The sequence below is a fragment of the Haemaphysalis longicornis genome, unplaced genomic scaffold (genome assembly GCF_048455015.1).
Source record: "Haemaphysalis longicornis isolate Haplotype H1 unplaced genomic scaffold, Haemaphysalis longicornis Haplotype H1 scaffold_3, whole genome shotgun sequence".
In the NCBI taxonomy this organism is placed as follows: Eukaryota; Metazoa; Arthropoda; class Arachnida; order Ixodida; family Ixodidae; genus Haemaphysalis; species Haemaphysalis longicornis.
Window position 1 is genome coordinate 169,213,623 of NW_027526335.1, and position 17,667 is coordinate 169,231,289.

General features: G+C 50.1%; 1 protein-coding gene across 1 annotated transcript; it reads right to left on the minus strand.

Annotated features, from left to right (window-relative positions):
- Positions 1-2,024: 2,024 nt before the first annotated feature.
- Positions 2,025-15,030, minus strand: LOC144175524 (endothelin-converting enzyme 1-like). Its single transcript, XM_077704600.1, has 2 exons — positions 14,362-15,030; positions 2,025-3,764 (listed from the first exon to the last, which is right to left on the minus strand). The coding sequence occupies exons 1-2, from the start codon at positions 15,028-15,030 to the stop codon at positions 2,025-2,027; spliced, it is 2,409 nt and encodes an 802-aa protein (XP_077560726.1).
- Between the last annotated feature and the right edge of the window lie 2,637 nt (positions 15,031-17,667).

Here is a 17,667-nt window from a genome sequence, read left to right on the forward strand (position 1 = left end):
TTCACCCACTCTCTAGAAGGCCCCACAAAAACACCCTTTGTGGCTCCTGAACGGCTCCTATTGGATACACCGATCAAGGTCGTTTTAGAGTGTTCTCGCCACACCTTCAACTGTGCATACCGTGCTAAGTGAACCCTCACAGTGCAGTGAAGACTTTATATGAACCATCTTCCCCTACCCTTTTAAATGCAGAGCATTTCTTTAACTCAAGATGTCACCCGTTCTTGGCGTCCGTAGTTGTCCGCATCGCTCGCCTCGACATGCCCGGCTCAGACGTTTCGCTATCGGCGCGATCAACATTCGATAGCGCGTCCAGGCACGTTTCAAGGACACTCTCCCCTCTCTCGGACTCAACGTGCGCCGAGGCTGCCAATTTTACTGCTGACGAGCGCTCTCTCGTCAGCAGTTGCCACAAGTGCAACAACATTAACGTAACGCAAACTACTTAACGTCGTGCGCCCCCGGAAATGCTCTGCATTTGATCATGCCCCACGCGAGGGGGATGTTTCACTGCGTCGCCATGCGAACAGTTTGCCACGCTTTAGTTTCAGTTCCGTATCTCCCCGCCGCGGCCGTGGAGAGAAGGCGGCCGGCCGCGACTCTCGCCACCGCGGCGCTGCGGTTGCGAGTTGCGCTAGGAAAGCGAGCGTCGTCGCTAGCGGGGAGCGGAACGCGTTCCGCTCGGCATCTCCGATCTTCGCCACTTCTGGCTGCGCACTGCAAAAGAAATTTTTTCCCTTGTCCCCCAACAGGGCCTATTGGCCTCCTCCTATAATAAAGTCATCCATTCCATTCCGTTTATACAGACGCATGTTGATTAATATTGGGAGATAAAATAGTGGCGGCGTATAACGCCGATTCTTCTAGACAGTTTGACGATAACATATGTGATGGGATTATCCCACATATTTTCATGAAAGTATGTCCCAAGTGTTCTAAAAGATTTATAACTTTGATTTCTGTGTCGCTTAATTTAATGGGAAGTAACTCAATTCTTTTGTTGCGGATGTGAGAGAGAATAGCCTTAGTTTTGCTTGCATTTAGTCTTAGTGTATTACCCAATTATTTTGGTTAGCGTTTCATTTGCGCTAGTTACGAGACTGGTACCAAAGCTACCTGCCAAGAACACCCTGGCATAATCTGTACATACATTTCGCAGCTTTGATATTGTTTACTGCCCCATTATATGAAATATAAAAAGAAAACGTGCGAAAATGATTCCTTGGGGAACCCCTGATGTAACACTGGCTTTACCTGCGAAGATTCATTTCCGGTGAAATTGGCGCCGATGTTGCAAATGAGAAACATGAAGCATGGGCTACGCCTTTAATACTATAGTTGCTCACACTTCTCAGTAAAATTTTGATAACAACAAAGGCTTTCGTGAAATCCAGAAACAATCCCAGTATTTTCCCGACTTCAAAGTGGTTATACAGATTCTTTTTCAGCAAGAACAGCCAATTCAGTCGATTGCTGCGTGCAGAAACCGTAGTAAGCAGCACTTACGATTTTATGATGGTCCATATACGTGTTTATGTAATTTTTTCCAAGCCATCAGAGAACACAGGCAAAAAAATTGATATGGGGCGATAGTTAGTCTTATCGGTTTTATTACCCTTTTTGAAAGGGTAATAAAACCGATCTTATCCAATACCGAAAGACCGTACATAAATTAAAATTTGAAAAGCACAAGCTAGACGGCGTGAGTTTGAAAGTATTTTTCTGCTTGTTAAACAAAAAATAACTACTCGGACACGTTCAATAGCCTACCACTAAAGTGGTCGGCTGAGGCGTTTATTGCAAGCACAATATACATTGCCACATGAGTTCACAACTATTTCTCGGGGCAGCCACTAAAAATACGTCTCTGCAATAGTGAAGCCTATCAATACATTGGGGCCGCATGTCATTTAAAACGCAATAGGCCCGAGAATTGAAGCACGCTAAACCGCGCACATTTTCTGTGGAACAACGTGAACTTGTTGTACTACAAAAATGCCCACGCAACTCAAGGTCGTCTCCTCCTACGCTTGCATTAGGTCGCTGGTGCAGGGTGAATTAGTCCCCATGGGCGCGTCCACACTGCACTTGAATGCTTCTCCGAAAGATGGCAGTTCCCTGATAGGATCGTTGCAGAGCTTTGGGCCGAATGCTTTGCCGCACTCGAGGTGGCACCAGGCGGCGAATAACAGCTGCGTACTGGAAAGCTCGAGTAGGTCCCTCAAAACTACTGCGCCGGACTCCGCGGTGACCTTTTCCTGAGCCATTACGACTGCCGCCAGCGCGAGGGTGCGTTTGAGTGGATCGAACTCATTTCCGCTCCCGTCCGGAAGGCCCTTCTGTTTCATGCAAGCGGAGCTGCGGTTCCATGCGTCGATGTCTCGCTGCGTCCACTTATAGTTCGCGGCGTAGACGGCATCTGTCATCGCGGACGCCATTATTGAGCCCAAACCGGCCAACTTTAGCACGGCGGGCATGCGAGTGCCAAAAAACGGGATGACGGCCACGTCCGGGCGCAGGGCGAAGTCCAAGTTCAAGTTGTCACATGTGTAGAGCCGCAAACGTTTTATAACGTCGCCGGCTGCGTCCATCGTGACGTCGCCGTAAAACGATTTTGTGAGGCCGATTCTCAGCCTTCTCCAGTTGTCGAGAGGGTCCGAAGTCATGTCTTCGTAGTGGGCGTAACGTCTGTCGAGGGTAACGTCGTCCAGCACCCGGAAGAAATCTAGCACGCGTCCAGAGTCGGTGGAGTAAGAAGGCAGCAAGTTCACGACCTTGTTGAAGTTCCCGCTTCGAGCGAACAACTTGCCGTAGGCGCCACGAACTTGGCGGAGCAGGCTGACAATATCGTCGGTGACCTCCGTGGAGAACGTCTTGCTGACGTACGGCGCGAGAAACGCGTAGCCAGCGGACTTCTCCAAGATGGCGAAGCAATACCGGCGCTGATGCTTGAGGGCGCTGTTGTAATCGGGGTGCCGTCTGGTGATCCATGGGGCGTACACGGCACCCGCCAGGACCTCGACCATGTACCACCTGTAGTACGCGCGCGCCATGTCATGGCCGACCAAACTTGGCAGCCCCGCGAAACTGGAGAACAGGTCCGGTGAATGCACGCGGAACGTCAGCGGCATAGGGTTGCCGAAGTACGTGTCCAGCAAAGTGGCCCAGTCGTCTCGGCCCATATTCCCGGGAGCCTGGTCGATATCAAGTTCGGTCCAATTCTTTGATCCCTTTTTCTTCTCGCCGGTAGGAAGTTTCCCGAACCAGTCATTAGCCACATTGTCGTCAGCCCTTTTCCACACGGCGTACGGGATCTTTTCCTCCATGTCCGACTGAAACGTGCCTTGCATCTCATCGAAGTCGCTAATTGACCGAATGCTCCAATCCGGCTGCTGCCTCCTCTTGAGGTACTCCACCACTGACTGACTCGGACCTAGGTGGATGGTGAGTCCTGGCTCCGTTTCTTGTACGAATTCAAACTTGAACGGAGAGGCGATCCGCCACGTCAGTGCCAGGAAGAAGGAGGCATTCAGGATATTTAACGAACTTTTCCAGATGGCCAAAGAGAAGAAGCCGGCCTCGTGGAGGATCCGCTTGACCGTAGCCATGCTCGTGCTGTTTTTGGCAACGATATCCTCGCACGACTGGTACGCCATGGCAGCCCTCTCTGTGGCCGTCTGCCTCGTTAACGGAATCCGCTGTGCTCGGCTCACCTCTCCCACGTCATCCACGAACTTCTGGAAGAGCTCGTGCTCTTCGTATGCCTATAAAAGTAAAAAGGGACAAGAAAAGAGTTTTGAGCAAATTCATTCGCCCCCAACTGTGCAAGGTGAAACGAGAAGTTATGCTTGGAAAAGGACCACCATCTCGAGTTTCGACGAGGTCGCACGGTGAGGCCAGCGCGATTGCCTGGTAGCGTCGCCTATCAGAGCTTTCTGTAGACGACGCCGAGCGAAACTTCCGTGCCAAAATCAAGTTCAGAATTCTGCAACGCCGGCACGATTCTGCCAGGGAAACCGTAGAGCAGAAGTTTAACTTGTGAATGTCAACGAATGCGAAGCATATTTTGCCGCATTACGATAGGTTTTTTTTAGTACAGCCATAGCTTTTAGCGTCATTTTGATGCCCATTTCAGCAAACGGAAGTCAAACAGGCATAAAAAAGCTGCACCAATTCAGAAATTCGTGCACTAGTGCGGAAGCGTTATTACGATGCCTTCACGAATTTGAACAAGAAAACATAATGAATGACAGAAAATTACTGAAAGTTGACATGGAAGATTTACATTTAATGTACCATTATGCGAAAATCCGGCGCCCGGTGTGGGGACGGCGCAGCGATAGCGCCGAAAAATTGCCGAAGGCGCGGAGATAACTCAAAAGAAAAGATAGGTGATGGGATGATTCGAAGCCGGACCCTTCTGGTTGCGAGTCCTTCACGCACCTCCTGCGTCACAACAAAGTATTGGCTGTGGCTACCTGAATGCAGACCAGGTGAATTCGTTACGGCCGTTGTGCGGGCAAGCTAAATGCACTCAGGCCTGCAGAGGTCATTTTGGCATTCTGAATACCGAAATAACAAAGCATGCTTACGCTAATAGGGTGTGTGTGCGGCTTGCAAGGGCGAAGGAGAATGAAACAAGGCCGCGAAATTCAAATGACGCAAACGGAAAAAAGGAATATGGCAATGGCAAGTAGAAGTCACAATAGCACCATTGAAGGCCCACGAGAATTATTTTATCAGGTTAGTGAAAAAAGAGCAAGCCTCGTTGTCTCTTAGTCATAGTAACAAGAGAAGATGAAACCGAGGAGGCAATGGGAAAAGGAACACAGCCATGGTAAAAAGAGGACACTATTTCCCTACTGGACATGTTTCCGTTGTCGGTGCTGTGTCCCCTGCGGCGGACTCTGGACTATCCAGCTCCGCGGCATCTGTGAAGCGTGGTCGCCCACGTAAGTGCGAGATTCCGTTCCGTGCGGATACAAGCTCGCAACATCCTGAACGCATCCAACGCCACCTACTGGTTCGCACTGAACGCTCCTGTTGTTTTGATCAACTGCCAAAGGAACCCTGCCGTTTTTCACCAGTGGCCTGATGGGTAGCTCGAACAGCGTCTGCTCGAGCTCCAGTAGTGCAAAATGTTTCGCAAGTCTCCGTGTTATTAGAGCGCAGCCCTTAAGCGCCCGCTTCTGTGACGCCCCTCGCTGTAACCACGAGAACGAGGACGACACCGAAGATAGAGAGGAAAAAAGTGCGGGAGGAGAGTATGGCGAAAGCGTGAGAGGGAGGGCGGTATGCCGAGGGTGCTGCGCAAGACGTGCTCCGCGGCGGCGACCTGTAACGAGATAACGCCACAGTAGGGGGCGCAACCGCGCGTTCGCCGATGACCCGATCACTTCCTGAGATGGAGGAAAGGCTTCCCGAGCGGAGCAACAGCGCCGCCGAAGCAGCAGCTGTGCGGCGTCACCGAATACAGTTAAACGTGGATATGACGAAGTTGACAAAAATTTGTAATTTTGCGTTACATGCAGGTTAACGCTTGCGTGAACGAAGCAGAATGGAAGCCAGACGGCTAGACACCGGTGACTGCGAACTCGCCCTTCAAGGATTTATTTGGCGCTGAAAAACTGCGTGATTTGCGTCTGCCGCTTTCCCACCAGCTTATTCACTATAGGGCTTTTCAAAGGAGCTAGGTTAGTTACCACCATATGCGTAGACGTAACTCAAGTATCCCTTCTGCCTTTTTACACTTTTCGGTGCGTGAACACGTTTCAAGGACCACATGTATGCTGAAAGGGCGCCTTTTCGCGAACTCGAGGCTCTTTTACGCACTCAAGAAGCTCGTTGAGAGGTTGCTAGCTGGGATACTTTACCGGGAGGCGACGTTCTTCTTCCTCGCCGGCGGAGACGGCATTTAAAATTTCTAGTTTGTCCTGACAAGACAAAAATTATCATTTCCGGGCAGCAGCTAGAAGCGACACTGCAGGTAGCAGCGGCGACGCGCAACTACACGCCGTCAGGCAGGACTAGCACTAACCGACACCGCACTCCAATGTGGAAACGCACAGTATATAGCCTGCGGTGCGGGCGAAATTCGCTAAACTAGGGCATTTCTCTTGGCGATTGTTCAGAAAAATGGCCAAAAACAATGACTCATCAACGTAGCGAATTCGTTAAATCAAGGTTAATCATCGCAACGCCTTCGCTATATGCAGGTCGCAAGCACGTGGGCTTCAATGGGGGTTGCAATGGGGAATTGAAAAACTTCGTTAAATCGAGGAATTCGTTACAAGGGGGTTCGTTACATCCAGGTGTAACCGTACTCTGCACTTCGCTCTGCGCTCAAATTTCGCATTACGGAGTGTTGTAATCGTCAGCCAATTTCTTTTTCTGCAAACTGTTATCTTGGCAAATATTATTGCCATCCTTTCCGTAAATCGACACCTGCTAGGCCGGTTTAGGGACGGGGGAGGAGGCATGTTGAAACGTCTGGTCGCGCGTAAGTGCCCGGCTTGTACCCATCTCGAAACAAACATCGCCACGGAGATGAACCTCAGAAAAAGATGGGCGAGAGCACAAGCTTGCCGCACGGCCCCCGAAGCGGACGTGCGGCAAAACCACCAACAGCCGACTTCTGCACCGCCAATGCTACGACGCGAAGATTCCACCACACTGCTGACGAAGACATTGTCGCAACACAACGACACACGAGAGAAGATCACATAGCCTGAAATAAAATGCAATGCTTTAGCTTCCATACAATGAAGCAGCTGTGTCTCCTTTTTTTTTCGGTTTTCTAGGTGTTTGCGTAAGGAATTGCAGTGAAAACACTTGCGTTGTTTCTTGAGTTAATTTTCAGTATTTTTTATTGTGCTGGTTTTTTTTTTTCTTTTCAGTGTGGTAGTTTTTTCTCCTGTGTCGGAGGGCTGGCATCTTCTCTTTGTGTTTGCTGTATGGCGAAACCCTTCGATCGCAAGGATTTATAGAACGCATTGTGATATATACACAAAACAGGTAATTCCAAAAAAAGTAAAAAGGCCCATCTCCCCGCGAGGGGGACTCGAGTAAATGCGTCGCATAGGGGGTGGGTGTATTGCGTTAACGTTTAGTGTTTGGGGAGTTGGTGGTAGTGAATGCGTTGTATCAGCAGCTTCTTGACGTAGTTTGAATGAGTCAAGGATATAAGGCGCGTTCGTAGCCTCCCATTCTGTGTCGGTTTTGTGGCGCAGTGGGAAGAGCACCATGTACCTCGCGTTCCGCCCACAGGTAGTGAATGCGTTGTATCAGCAGCTTCTTGACGTAGTTTGAATGAGTCAAGGATATAAGGCGCGCTCGTAGCCTTCCATTCTGTGTCGGCTTTGCGGCGCAGTGGGTAGAGCACCATGTACCTTGTGTTCCGCCCGCAGGGTCATGGAATCGAAACCAGGCGCCGGTAAGTATTATTTTTTATATAGTGTAGGGGGAGGGGTGCAGACCTGTTGTTGAGAGCGAGGAGGGTAGCGTGATGCGGGAGAAGAGGAGTGGGGGAGAGGGCGCACCTGGAACGGCTGTTGCGGACGCCGAGGCACGCCGACAACGCCGGGTGACATCGTGAGTTAAAGAAATGCTCTGCATTTAATAGGATCGCGCGCGCGGTACAAAGCAGCGCTGAAGGAACGTCGTATACGAGGGTTGCGAGAAAGGGTGGCGGAGCCCCGGGGGGGAAAGGAAAGCAGAGCGCCGGAGGAGGATAGGCCGCTTAATTAAGCACGGGGAATACCAGCTTGTTTGAGAACGTGAAGGTACGAACGGGAATGGATGAACACGGGGCTCGTGGCAGCGGCGAGCAAGCGGAACGCGCTTCGGAGGGCACTCTCCAAGAGGCTGGCCAAGACGAGACGGGCGCAGCCGCGAAGTTCAGCAAAAATTCACGCACCTCCACAAAGTGAATCATGACGAGTGGGCGAAGCACTGGAGACCGTTCTTACCATAAATCACCTATGGGAGTGCTTACTGCTGCTAAAACGATTTCCAATCCAATCCAATCCATTTCAATCCAATTCAATTCAATCCAATCCAATCAAATGTTCCTCGCACATGAGCAACACGGCTCTCCAGGAGCACTTTCTCTCTCTCTCTCTCTCTCTCTCTCTCTCTCTCTCTCTCTCTCTCTCTCTCTCTCTCTCTCTCTCTCTCTCTCTCTCTCTCTCTCTCTCTCTCTCTAACCTTTTGTGAACCTTTTATTCCGTTCTTGTTAAATGTTTGCGAACCTTTCGTCCACTGATGTTTCTTTTTACACGGTGCTGTACATCTTTCTATCTCTCTCTAACCTTTTGGAACCTTTTATTTTATCCTTGTTACCCATTTGTGAACTTTTTATTCACAGGTGTTTCGATTTACACGGTGCTGCGCCGTGAGCACGGACGCCGGACGCCGAACAAGCCTCGGCCTTAACTCTTTCGTTACCGCGAGAAATTGACCAATTTTGAAGGGTCTAACAAAACATTTTTTCTGTGCTATACATATTGGTTAGGCACACATTGCAGTGACTTAAAATACAGATGATTCCATGTGATTTCCAATGACACCAGTTTTAATAATGTTTTCATAAATAATGATTGCGAAAAAAATAATCAAATTCAAAATTTTTGTCCAGGTGTTGAAGAAAATGAAAAATAGGAAGTTGTGTGTAATAAACCACCTATAGCAGAAAAAATTTAGAATATACATTTTGTAGGTAAACATTTCAACAACCCGTCCTAGAAAAAAGATTGCGTTGCGCGGTACAGTTTGTCAGATATAAAAGAAAATGTTAGCACGCGTGGTGCCCGTGCCTTGCGGAGAAGCCCAACCTATATTTCAAATTTTGCTATTTTGGATGGTTCTCTAGAAGAAATATGGTGGTTTCACATCATTAAAGACCCCAATTAGCTTTCACGTGATTTATAAACACCTTGTAAATGATTATGACCAACACAATATTGAAGGCAAGCAAGCTATGCGAAAAAATGCGCTTGGAGTTGAAGACCAAACTCTGTGGTGGATGCGTGTTGACGTTCTGATCATCGGTTATCAGTCAGAACTTTCATTTGCGGTTTATTATCATGTTCTGACTCGCTGTGGTAGCCCTGCTTGCAGGAATAAGGTACGATGCGCTAAAATCGTGCCCAGCAAGCTTTCACCAAGCCGCCGTCGTGCTATGAAGCGAGTTCAGCCTTGCAAGCCTACTACATTGCAGCGCCACCTAACTGTTTTGAAAAGAAACAATTACAAGGCTGTTGGAGACTGTCAGAATAGACAGCTCTACTAAGAAGCGACACTAGACTTCCGGAAATACCCTCGGACAAAACCGAAACTGGCCGGTGTGCAGCTGGCGGTGTTCAAGGCCAATTGGTAGCGTTCTCCTCATCTGAACTGATATCCGCCGACTCTGTGTTATCTTTAGACTTTCACCTGAAGCTGTAACCGCAGAAGTAAGGCGTGGGTTAAGTGGAAGCATGAGCGGCATGCTTGTTTCGAGTAACACTAGCGGGCTGCGGAGGCGCCATGGCAAATGAGCTTTTAGTTGGGTAACTGCGTAGTAGCGCCAAATATGAATTTCGCAATGCAAAAACGAAACCGAAACTGTTGGAAACTGGCTGAAAATGCCAGGCACACTTGCTAGACATGCGAGGGACCATGAGAAATAAGATTTGGCAGAATAAAGCTATCCTTTCTCCGAAACAAAGATCACTAGTGAATAGCTGGTGTCATTTTCAAGTAATTATCACCACTCAACGCTGTCGGATTATAAAGCTGACAACATTATTTGGTACTTAACTTGCCAGGAGCCTTTTGACAAAAAGAAAATTATGGTAATGTAGCCTAACCATGAGCGGCATGCGTTTTTGTCAAGTGCGGCGGCCACGCCCCCTTCCTCAAAAACACGCGCACCTCCGCTCGCAAAAAAACACTGTCAAAAATCTGAATGTCGCCGGAGCGGGAAAATTTAAACTGATTCTAGAAGTGCAGTGCCTAAACTAACCACTGGCCGCATTAGGTGTACGAGAAACGAGTGCAACATTTCGAAATAGGCAATATAAATCATCGATCACCGGTGATCGATTTGAATAGGCGTGGTAACGAAAGAGTTAAGCTGCTTCGTCCCTAAAGGGCCCAGAGCATGTTACGAATCGAGGGTGTGAGTGGGCGTAAGTTGTCGCGGTGAGTGGGCTTCGACAGCGCACAGCGCGCCTAGATGCTTTCCCGCACAGCACTGTTTCCGGGAGAGGAAGACACTTGCAGCGCTCATGCGACTTCGAAAGTACGGCGCGGCCAGAACCCTCCGGGGCATGCGGGGGCTTACCCGAACGGCCGTTGACGGCGGCGGCGTGTGACTGATCATCGCCTGCGAATGCATCACGGGACCTGTGGAGCGTGTTTTCTATATTTGTACTTTTCGGGGCCGTGCGCAATACTCTGGAAGGCTGTGGACCGTTAGGACTCCTGGTTATAAAACGGGGCTTTCCATGGGCGTCCAGCAGTCCACCTCGCGGGATCGAATGAGAGTGTTTCCCTGCCCCTTTCTGACTATCATTCTGTAAAAACGCCAGGGTACTGCTCCCGTATCATCGCTGGTCTTTTCTCGTCATGCATTAGATAAGTTTTGCTCTTGGCTCTGCATCGTCGAATTGGAGGCAACTCTCCTGCACGCCCCTCGCCCTCCACGTCACCACGGAATAGGCGGACGTCAGTCCTGGAACGCATTCGTCAATGTAATATAGTCTACCTAGGCGTTCGCCTTCACATTCTTAGAGGTCCCAAGCATTCACTGTGTTTTTATCTCGCCTGTCCTTGACACCGTTTTCATCGCGTTTTTATTTCACTGCCCATCGTAAAAACCACCCAAACGTGTAGTCTTAATAAAAAGAAAGCTAATAATTACGCTTATGTACTTTTATTTCGCACAAATACTGCCTGTTTCCTTAGCGCTTACTAATGTACACGCGTGTGAGCCATGTCTACAGTTGTGCTAGTAAGGAATGCTCCTGCCTACACATTTTCGTGTTTCCGGAGTTTAACGGGGCGCAGCTCCACTTGGGCTATAACGCGCGTCGCTGCAGTAGAGAACAATTTCGACCACCTGGGGATCTTCAACGGGCGTCGATATGTCGACCCACCGGCGTTCTCGCTTTTCGCCTCCGTCTGGAAAGCAGACACCACGGCCGGGATTCAGCCCGCGTCCTTGAGCTCAGCACCAGAACGCCTTAGCCACTGAGCCACCACGGTGGCTCATATACTTCGTGTTAAGCAATCTTTCGGCTGTTTTGTGCTGAGCGGTTCAATGGAGTGGGAGACGAAACGGCAGACAAAATTTTCGCGTTTATGCAGCCTGAGAATGAATATCGTTTATAAAAAAAAAGTCCTAAATAGCTAAGGTAAAATTTCGTATTACTTTATTACGGACCATCGTCAATGTCGGCGACTTCTTCTGAACCGCTGATCATTGCGGAACGCAGGCTCATTCTGAGCACAGTATATATATACGCAATAAAAATGACACCACCTTCCCACGAGGGAACCCTGAGTTGATGCGAAGCATCTCAGAGGTTCCGAAATGTTCACGAGATTGGGTATCCAAATAACGGGAAATGACGGAACTCCGGACGGCGCAGCGTGACAACCGAAGCAGCCACTGAGGGAGCGGCGCGCGGACGGGGTTATTATATAGAGCAGATGGAGTGGACAGGAGGGTATGAGAGACAAGTAGCGCGCGCGCTATCGCACAGCTGGCATGGGGAGGGGGAGAGGAGCAGAGCGCGCGCTATCGCAGAGCTGGCGTGGGGAGGGTGAGAGGAGGAGCAGCGTGCGCGCTATCGCACAGCTGGTGGTGAGAGGGGGAGAGGTGCGGACGGACGGACGACGGACGACGGAGCCGAGAGCAAGAAATGCTTTGCACCTAAAAGATGACAGGCGTCGTTGGAATGTCTACAACTCTACTGAAGTCCTGTGATGTACGTCGCTGCGTCTGTGCAGGCCGTGTGCATCACCTAGAGAAGCTTTCAAGAGCCTCGTCGAAGAGTGCCGGGGTCGTTCGCGGACTCTCACCTACTCACACTCCCACCGGGATACATATCCACTGGGGCGTCTTCACCCCACAGTATCGATTCTCCTTATCCAGACCAACGTTTCTGTCGAGTTCGAGAACTTGATGCAGTATTAACACGGGTTATGGCGGCTTGTACACTGTGGTGATGCCTGAACAGTGGTACCAGTCTTTACCTCCGGTATGCGACCGGTAAGCCTAACCGTCGCTCGCTGAGATACCAGTGCTTCTCTTGATAATGGCAGTGCATGAAAGCGATTAGCATTGATGTGCCATTGACTTCTAGGGAGACAGAACTTACGCAGACATTTTCAGGAAGTTCCTGGGATGACGAATTGCAAGCTTCCCATGACACACCTGCTCCTCGGCGCTAGCGCGCATATTTGCGCTCTCTTGAATACCCCTGTCCTTGGTAAGGCTATAGCGCTCCTACATAAAAGGTATTACCAGAGTCCCTTAAAAGCATTGAAGGACTCTAGTATTACCAACTAGTACAAACAGAAAATCGCAGCCAGTAACGTAGACGATAGCATCAGCGAAAATGGGAGGCCGCTCGGAGCTACCCGCCGCTATTCTGGAGACAAAAAACCAAACGGTTTTCATGAGTAACATTCTTTGCCGAGTACCCCCACGGCCGGGACCCCGTAATGCTCTGCGATTCCACAAAAATGCAGATTGGGCGGAATTTCCTATATTAATCGTTATAATAGCGTAAATGGGGATGATTGGTCGGACAGAATTTGGAAAAACAGAAGAACGCGAAAATTGAAAAAAAGTTTTATCAAATATGATCTGATAAAAATCGAAAATATGCATCTTATCCCCCCAAAAACAAAAATTAACAAAAAAAAGTCAGCAAAATAACGTTCAAAATACGAAATAGAAATAGAGAAAATGCGAAGAACAGTGTAACGCTCTGCATTTCCACGAAATTGCAGGCTTGATGGAAGTTCTATGTTTAATAATTATGATGGCGTAAATGGAGATAATTGGTCGGACAGAATTTTGAGAAACCAAAGAATCAAAAATAAAATAATAAATCCGCAGAAATTCACACAATTGTATGCTGGTGCGTAGAATTATTCGCGTAACCTAGCAAACAACGCCACAGCTCGCGCAACACCACGGAACCTTGACGACTCTAGGAACGCCGCCTATGCGTCGTGCACGTAACGCGCCGCCGCTGCGCCCCAGCTGCCGTCAAGCGCTGCCGCGCATGTAATGCTTGGCATGAGGAACGCGACGATATCGATGCATATGACGATTATTACTACTAGGAAAGTGCAAAGCGACGACGGAGCATGTAAATAAACAACTTCAAACTTCAAATACGTGGTGATGTGCACTCTTAATAAAAAAGGTCGTAGAAAGGTAGTAACGGCCGTATTTACTAACTCCTTACGAACCTTACTACCCCGCGTTTTTGTACGTAGGCTCTGCCACTAACAACTGCATGGTTAGTAAATTAGCTGAGTGTAGGAAGTAGTATGCACTAGATTAAGGTCGTGCTTATGACTAGGTTGTTCATGGGCAGTTAGTAAACGCATGTAGCTCAGAAGAGTGCTATCGCTGGGACTTTACCAGTGGGGGTAGTGGTGCTTACTGCCTGGTACGGTTATTAATTCTGACAAGTGCTACATTTACCACCTCCAGTTACTAAGTGCCTAGTACCCGCCGCGGTGGCTCAGTGGCTAAGGCGTTGCGCTGCTGAGCACGAGGTCGCGGGTTCGATTCCCGGCCGCGGCGGCCGCTTTTCTGATGGAGGCGAAAAGCAAAAACGCCCGTGTGTACGAGATTTCGGCGCACGTTAAAGATCCCCAGGTGGTCTAAATTAACCCGGAGCCCTCCACTACGGCGCGCCTCGTCGCCTGCGTTGCGTCGGCGCGTTAAACCCCTCAATCAATCAATTACTAAGTACCTAGTGCATACTGGGACAAGTAACTTGTTAGTATTCCCTTAGTGAATGCCCCGACCTTTTTTTTAAGAGTGTGTCCTTCAGTGCTCAGGTAGAAAGAATACCTGGAGCTCCGCTATCGGTCAAGCCTTGCGCGACTTAGTGCAAGCTTCGCCAGTGTTTTTTTAAAGGACTGTAGTCTTCCTTGAGCTTCATAAACGCTAAAATTCGAGTCTGTCCGTATGCCCGTATATGTACGCCCACTACCCGTGTAAACGGTCCCAAATCTGTCGCACACTTGCGACTTCCTTTTGTGACGTCCGCCACGATTCTGTCTTTGGGAATGCAATTTGTTGAACGCGACCGCTAACTTCCGTCACGCATTTGACCCATCCTCACTCACCGGGCCCTTCCAGGCACCGCAGACGTACTCGTAGAAGTCTTCACAGGGTGGCGACGAAGGGGACAGGCCTCGGCGCAGTTGCCTCGCGACCCGTCGGCACTGCTCGGAGTCGCACATGTGCACGACCTCGGAGCGCGAAGCTTGCAGGGCGAAGCCCGTGGGCTTTGAGACCAGCCGCGCCCACAGGAAGACGACCGCCATTACGAGGACCGCGATGACTCCGAGTAGGATGTTGCGTTCTACGTTGTCTGGAGGCGGAGGCTGCAGCGGCGTAGAAGGAACTGGGAATGGCGGCGGACCGCTGCCCTTCGCTTGATCTTGGGACGGGTCGTCGACGTAACTCGTCGAGGCCAGCTCGCTGGCGTTTCCCTTGACGGGCGAGTCCCTTCTGTCGTTGAACGGCGTTGGACCAGAAGCTCTCTTTTCGCCCGTCGCGATACCAGGCGCGGCGGGCGCAACATCAGGAAAACCCTTTTCCGCCCCGCGTTGGGAAGCGGGTCTTGTCTTCTTACTCTCCGGCTGGGAAGAGGTCTTTGTCGTGTCGTCCGGTTTAGAAGACGACTTCCTTTGGGTGCCACGCGCAGGAAGGGAACCCTTCTTGCTCTTAGGTGGCGACACGGAGTTCTTCATTTCAGGCGAGGAAACGGCGCCTTTCTTGCCTTTCGCCATGGAAGCGGAGCCCTTTTTCGCCCCTGATTGAGGAGCTGCGATTCTGCTGGCGCCCTTTGACGTAATCAAACGTTTTGACACCTCGTTCGTGGTTTTCCTGCAGGAAAATGGCGAAAATTTCTAGATTCTCCAGCGAGAAGCATTCGAAACCACAGCGCAGCATAAATTCGAAACCGTGATTGTCCAGTTGTGCAAGAGTTAGCAATAAACTACCCTGGTAATGTAGTCTTGCACACAGTTCCGCAAAGCGACAACACTCTGCCCGTTCTCCCTGCCTTATTTTTCTGGATTAGGCATTTTAGCAGCCAATGCGACCGAAGCGGGAAATTCGAATTCGTAAAAAAATTTAAAAAAAAGGAGTATCTGGACTCAGCGGCATTCCGTTGAGCTCCCCATTAATGTTATTTACTTCCAGTAGGTATCCAGCCCCCCAACTGGCACAATTAAAGGGGCCCTGAAAGGCATTTTGAGCACACTAAATGAACTAGCGCAATCGCTAGATTGGGCCGCCAACGTCACCTGTGCCAAGCATTACTCTTTTACGCGCAGCGGAAAGCTCACACTTTTGTTGCAAAGTTTGTCGCTTTTTTCTCACCCTTTCCTTCGTGTTTTTGGACGCCGCCATCTTCACATGTCTACATCATCGATTCCCAGATGTTCGTCATGAGCTAGACATCCTGCTATTGGGCGGCTTTTTCACGCACTTCCGGCAAAGAGATGAGTCGTCTGCTCAGCGTCGGCTCGCCGGCTGATCTGCCAGCGGAGTGCCGGAGTGCTTTGACATTTTACGACAAACGAAACAAGTGTAAACAAACGCTTAACCGTTTGTATTGAATGCAACACGGCCATAACACGACGTGGATTTTATCTTACGTGAGTACGTACCATAAAGAAAGTCCCGTGGCACTTCTTTGGTGCAATCGCAGAGAACGCCCTGAGCCGAATGCCCGGGTTTGACGCGTACATTTTATTCAACTTCAAAACAATCCAGAGATGCGTTTCGAACGAACGCAACGTCACAACATGCGTTGCAAGTCTGAACCGCGATTGACAGACGATGAGTTGCCTCCTCCTGCCCGTCGTAAATACGGCACTCACCTCACACCCGGTTTGCGGGGACGAGCAGCAAGTCACAACTCTGGCGCGCAAGCGAGAAGGCTTTTAGCCAGGCACACTGCACATACCCCATGCGAGGTTGAGTGGTACGTCGTTCGAGAAAGATAATCCAGACCATGGGAAGCACTATCCACCCGCAGAAGTACAATGTCGCATTTCATCGCGAAACGAACGCGTCCACAACACACAGGAGGCGATGCACACACACACACACACACACAGCTTCGGTCGCTGCATTGGCTTAGCTGCAAGCTTCGTTCGGACAATCAGCGATGCTACGACGATACAGAGCTGCGTGAGGACGACGTGCTAACCACTTCACGTATTTAAAAACACAGGGGCAAAGAACTAGGTTCATCGGAAGCAAAAAATCTTTCCTCCATTATAGTGCCTGAAATATACTGGCTAGTGTGCCGAGGGCGGGCTCCAGGCGGGCGCCGGGAGCGATGTACGCGGCCGTCTGCCGCTTGGGGCGCTGCCATGCGGGAGTGTGCGCGTTCATCCGGCCCGAGCAGATCGCGCGGTTACCTCCGAGCTGCGTAGCAGACGGCAGCGGCAGAACTTTCCATTCCCGCTTGCGACGAAAGCGAGCGAAAGCGACGGGAATTCTGTCGCGCAACCAAAATTTGTCCCGACCATTCGACAAAAACGATCGTCGCGCGACAAAGCGACGGAATTCCTGCCGCTCTCACTCGCTTTCGTCGCAAGTGCGAACGAGCCTTTATGCGCAATCTCCGCCCCACATAAAACAAGCTCTTGCTTGTCGCCTGAGCATACGGTTGATATCTGACTACGTTACACTGTGCTTGCCAGTGTATTTAAACGATGTCACTAGGTTTGAAACGTACGCGCTCGGCGTGCAGCTTTGTAAACGCAAGCGGTTTCACATACGCACGCTATTTTGCTGCTAATAGAGTTTTAGTACAGCGTTTGTGGCCTTTGCATACGCTAAACGCTAAATTTTTGCGTCCCGCTACGTGACACCGCGATGGGAGTTTTAGTAGAGCGTCTCATCAGTTTTGCGTAGCGACACACTAATGCATACGGCGCCATCTGTCAAATGTTTTCCGAAATGTCTCGCCGGCTGATCTGCTAGCGGAGTGCCGGAGTGTTTGGACATTTTACGACTATCCAAACAAGTGCAAACAAACGCTTTCCCGTCAGTGTTGAATGCAACACATGGGTGCAGCTTGTCAGAACACGGGTTCTCGCTGATCGAGTGCAGCGTTGGTTTGCTCTTCGCCTTCACGTTCATCGCCGCTGATAAAGCGATCCGATCCGGCGCGTTTTGTGCACGGGTTCTGTGTCGGTTGAAAATGTCTTTTTTCACATGCCGCCGGTAGTAGGAATTACAACCACCGCAAAATAACACCCGGCACCAGCGGGGCCACATCGGAGACCGCGCTTTTTGGATAAACAGTGCGCGGTGCACCAAAGGGAACGAGCGCACGATTCTCCCCACGCGGCTGCGAGTTCGCCGCCGATACCAACTGCAGCCCTGCAGCTACGTACACCGCGAAA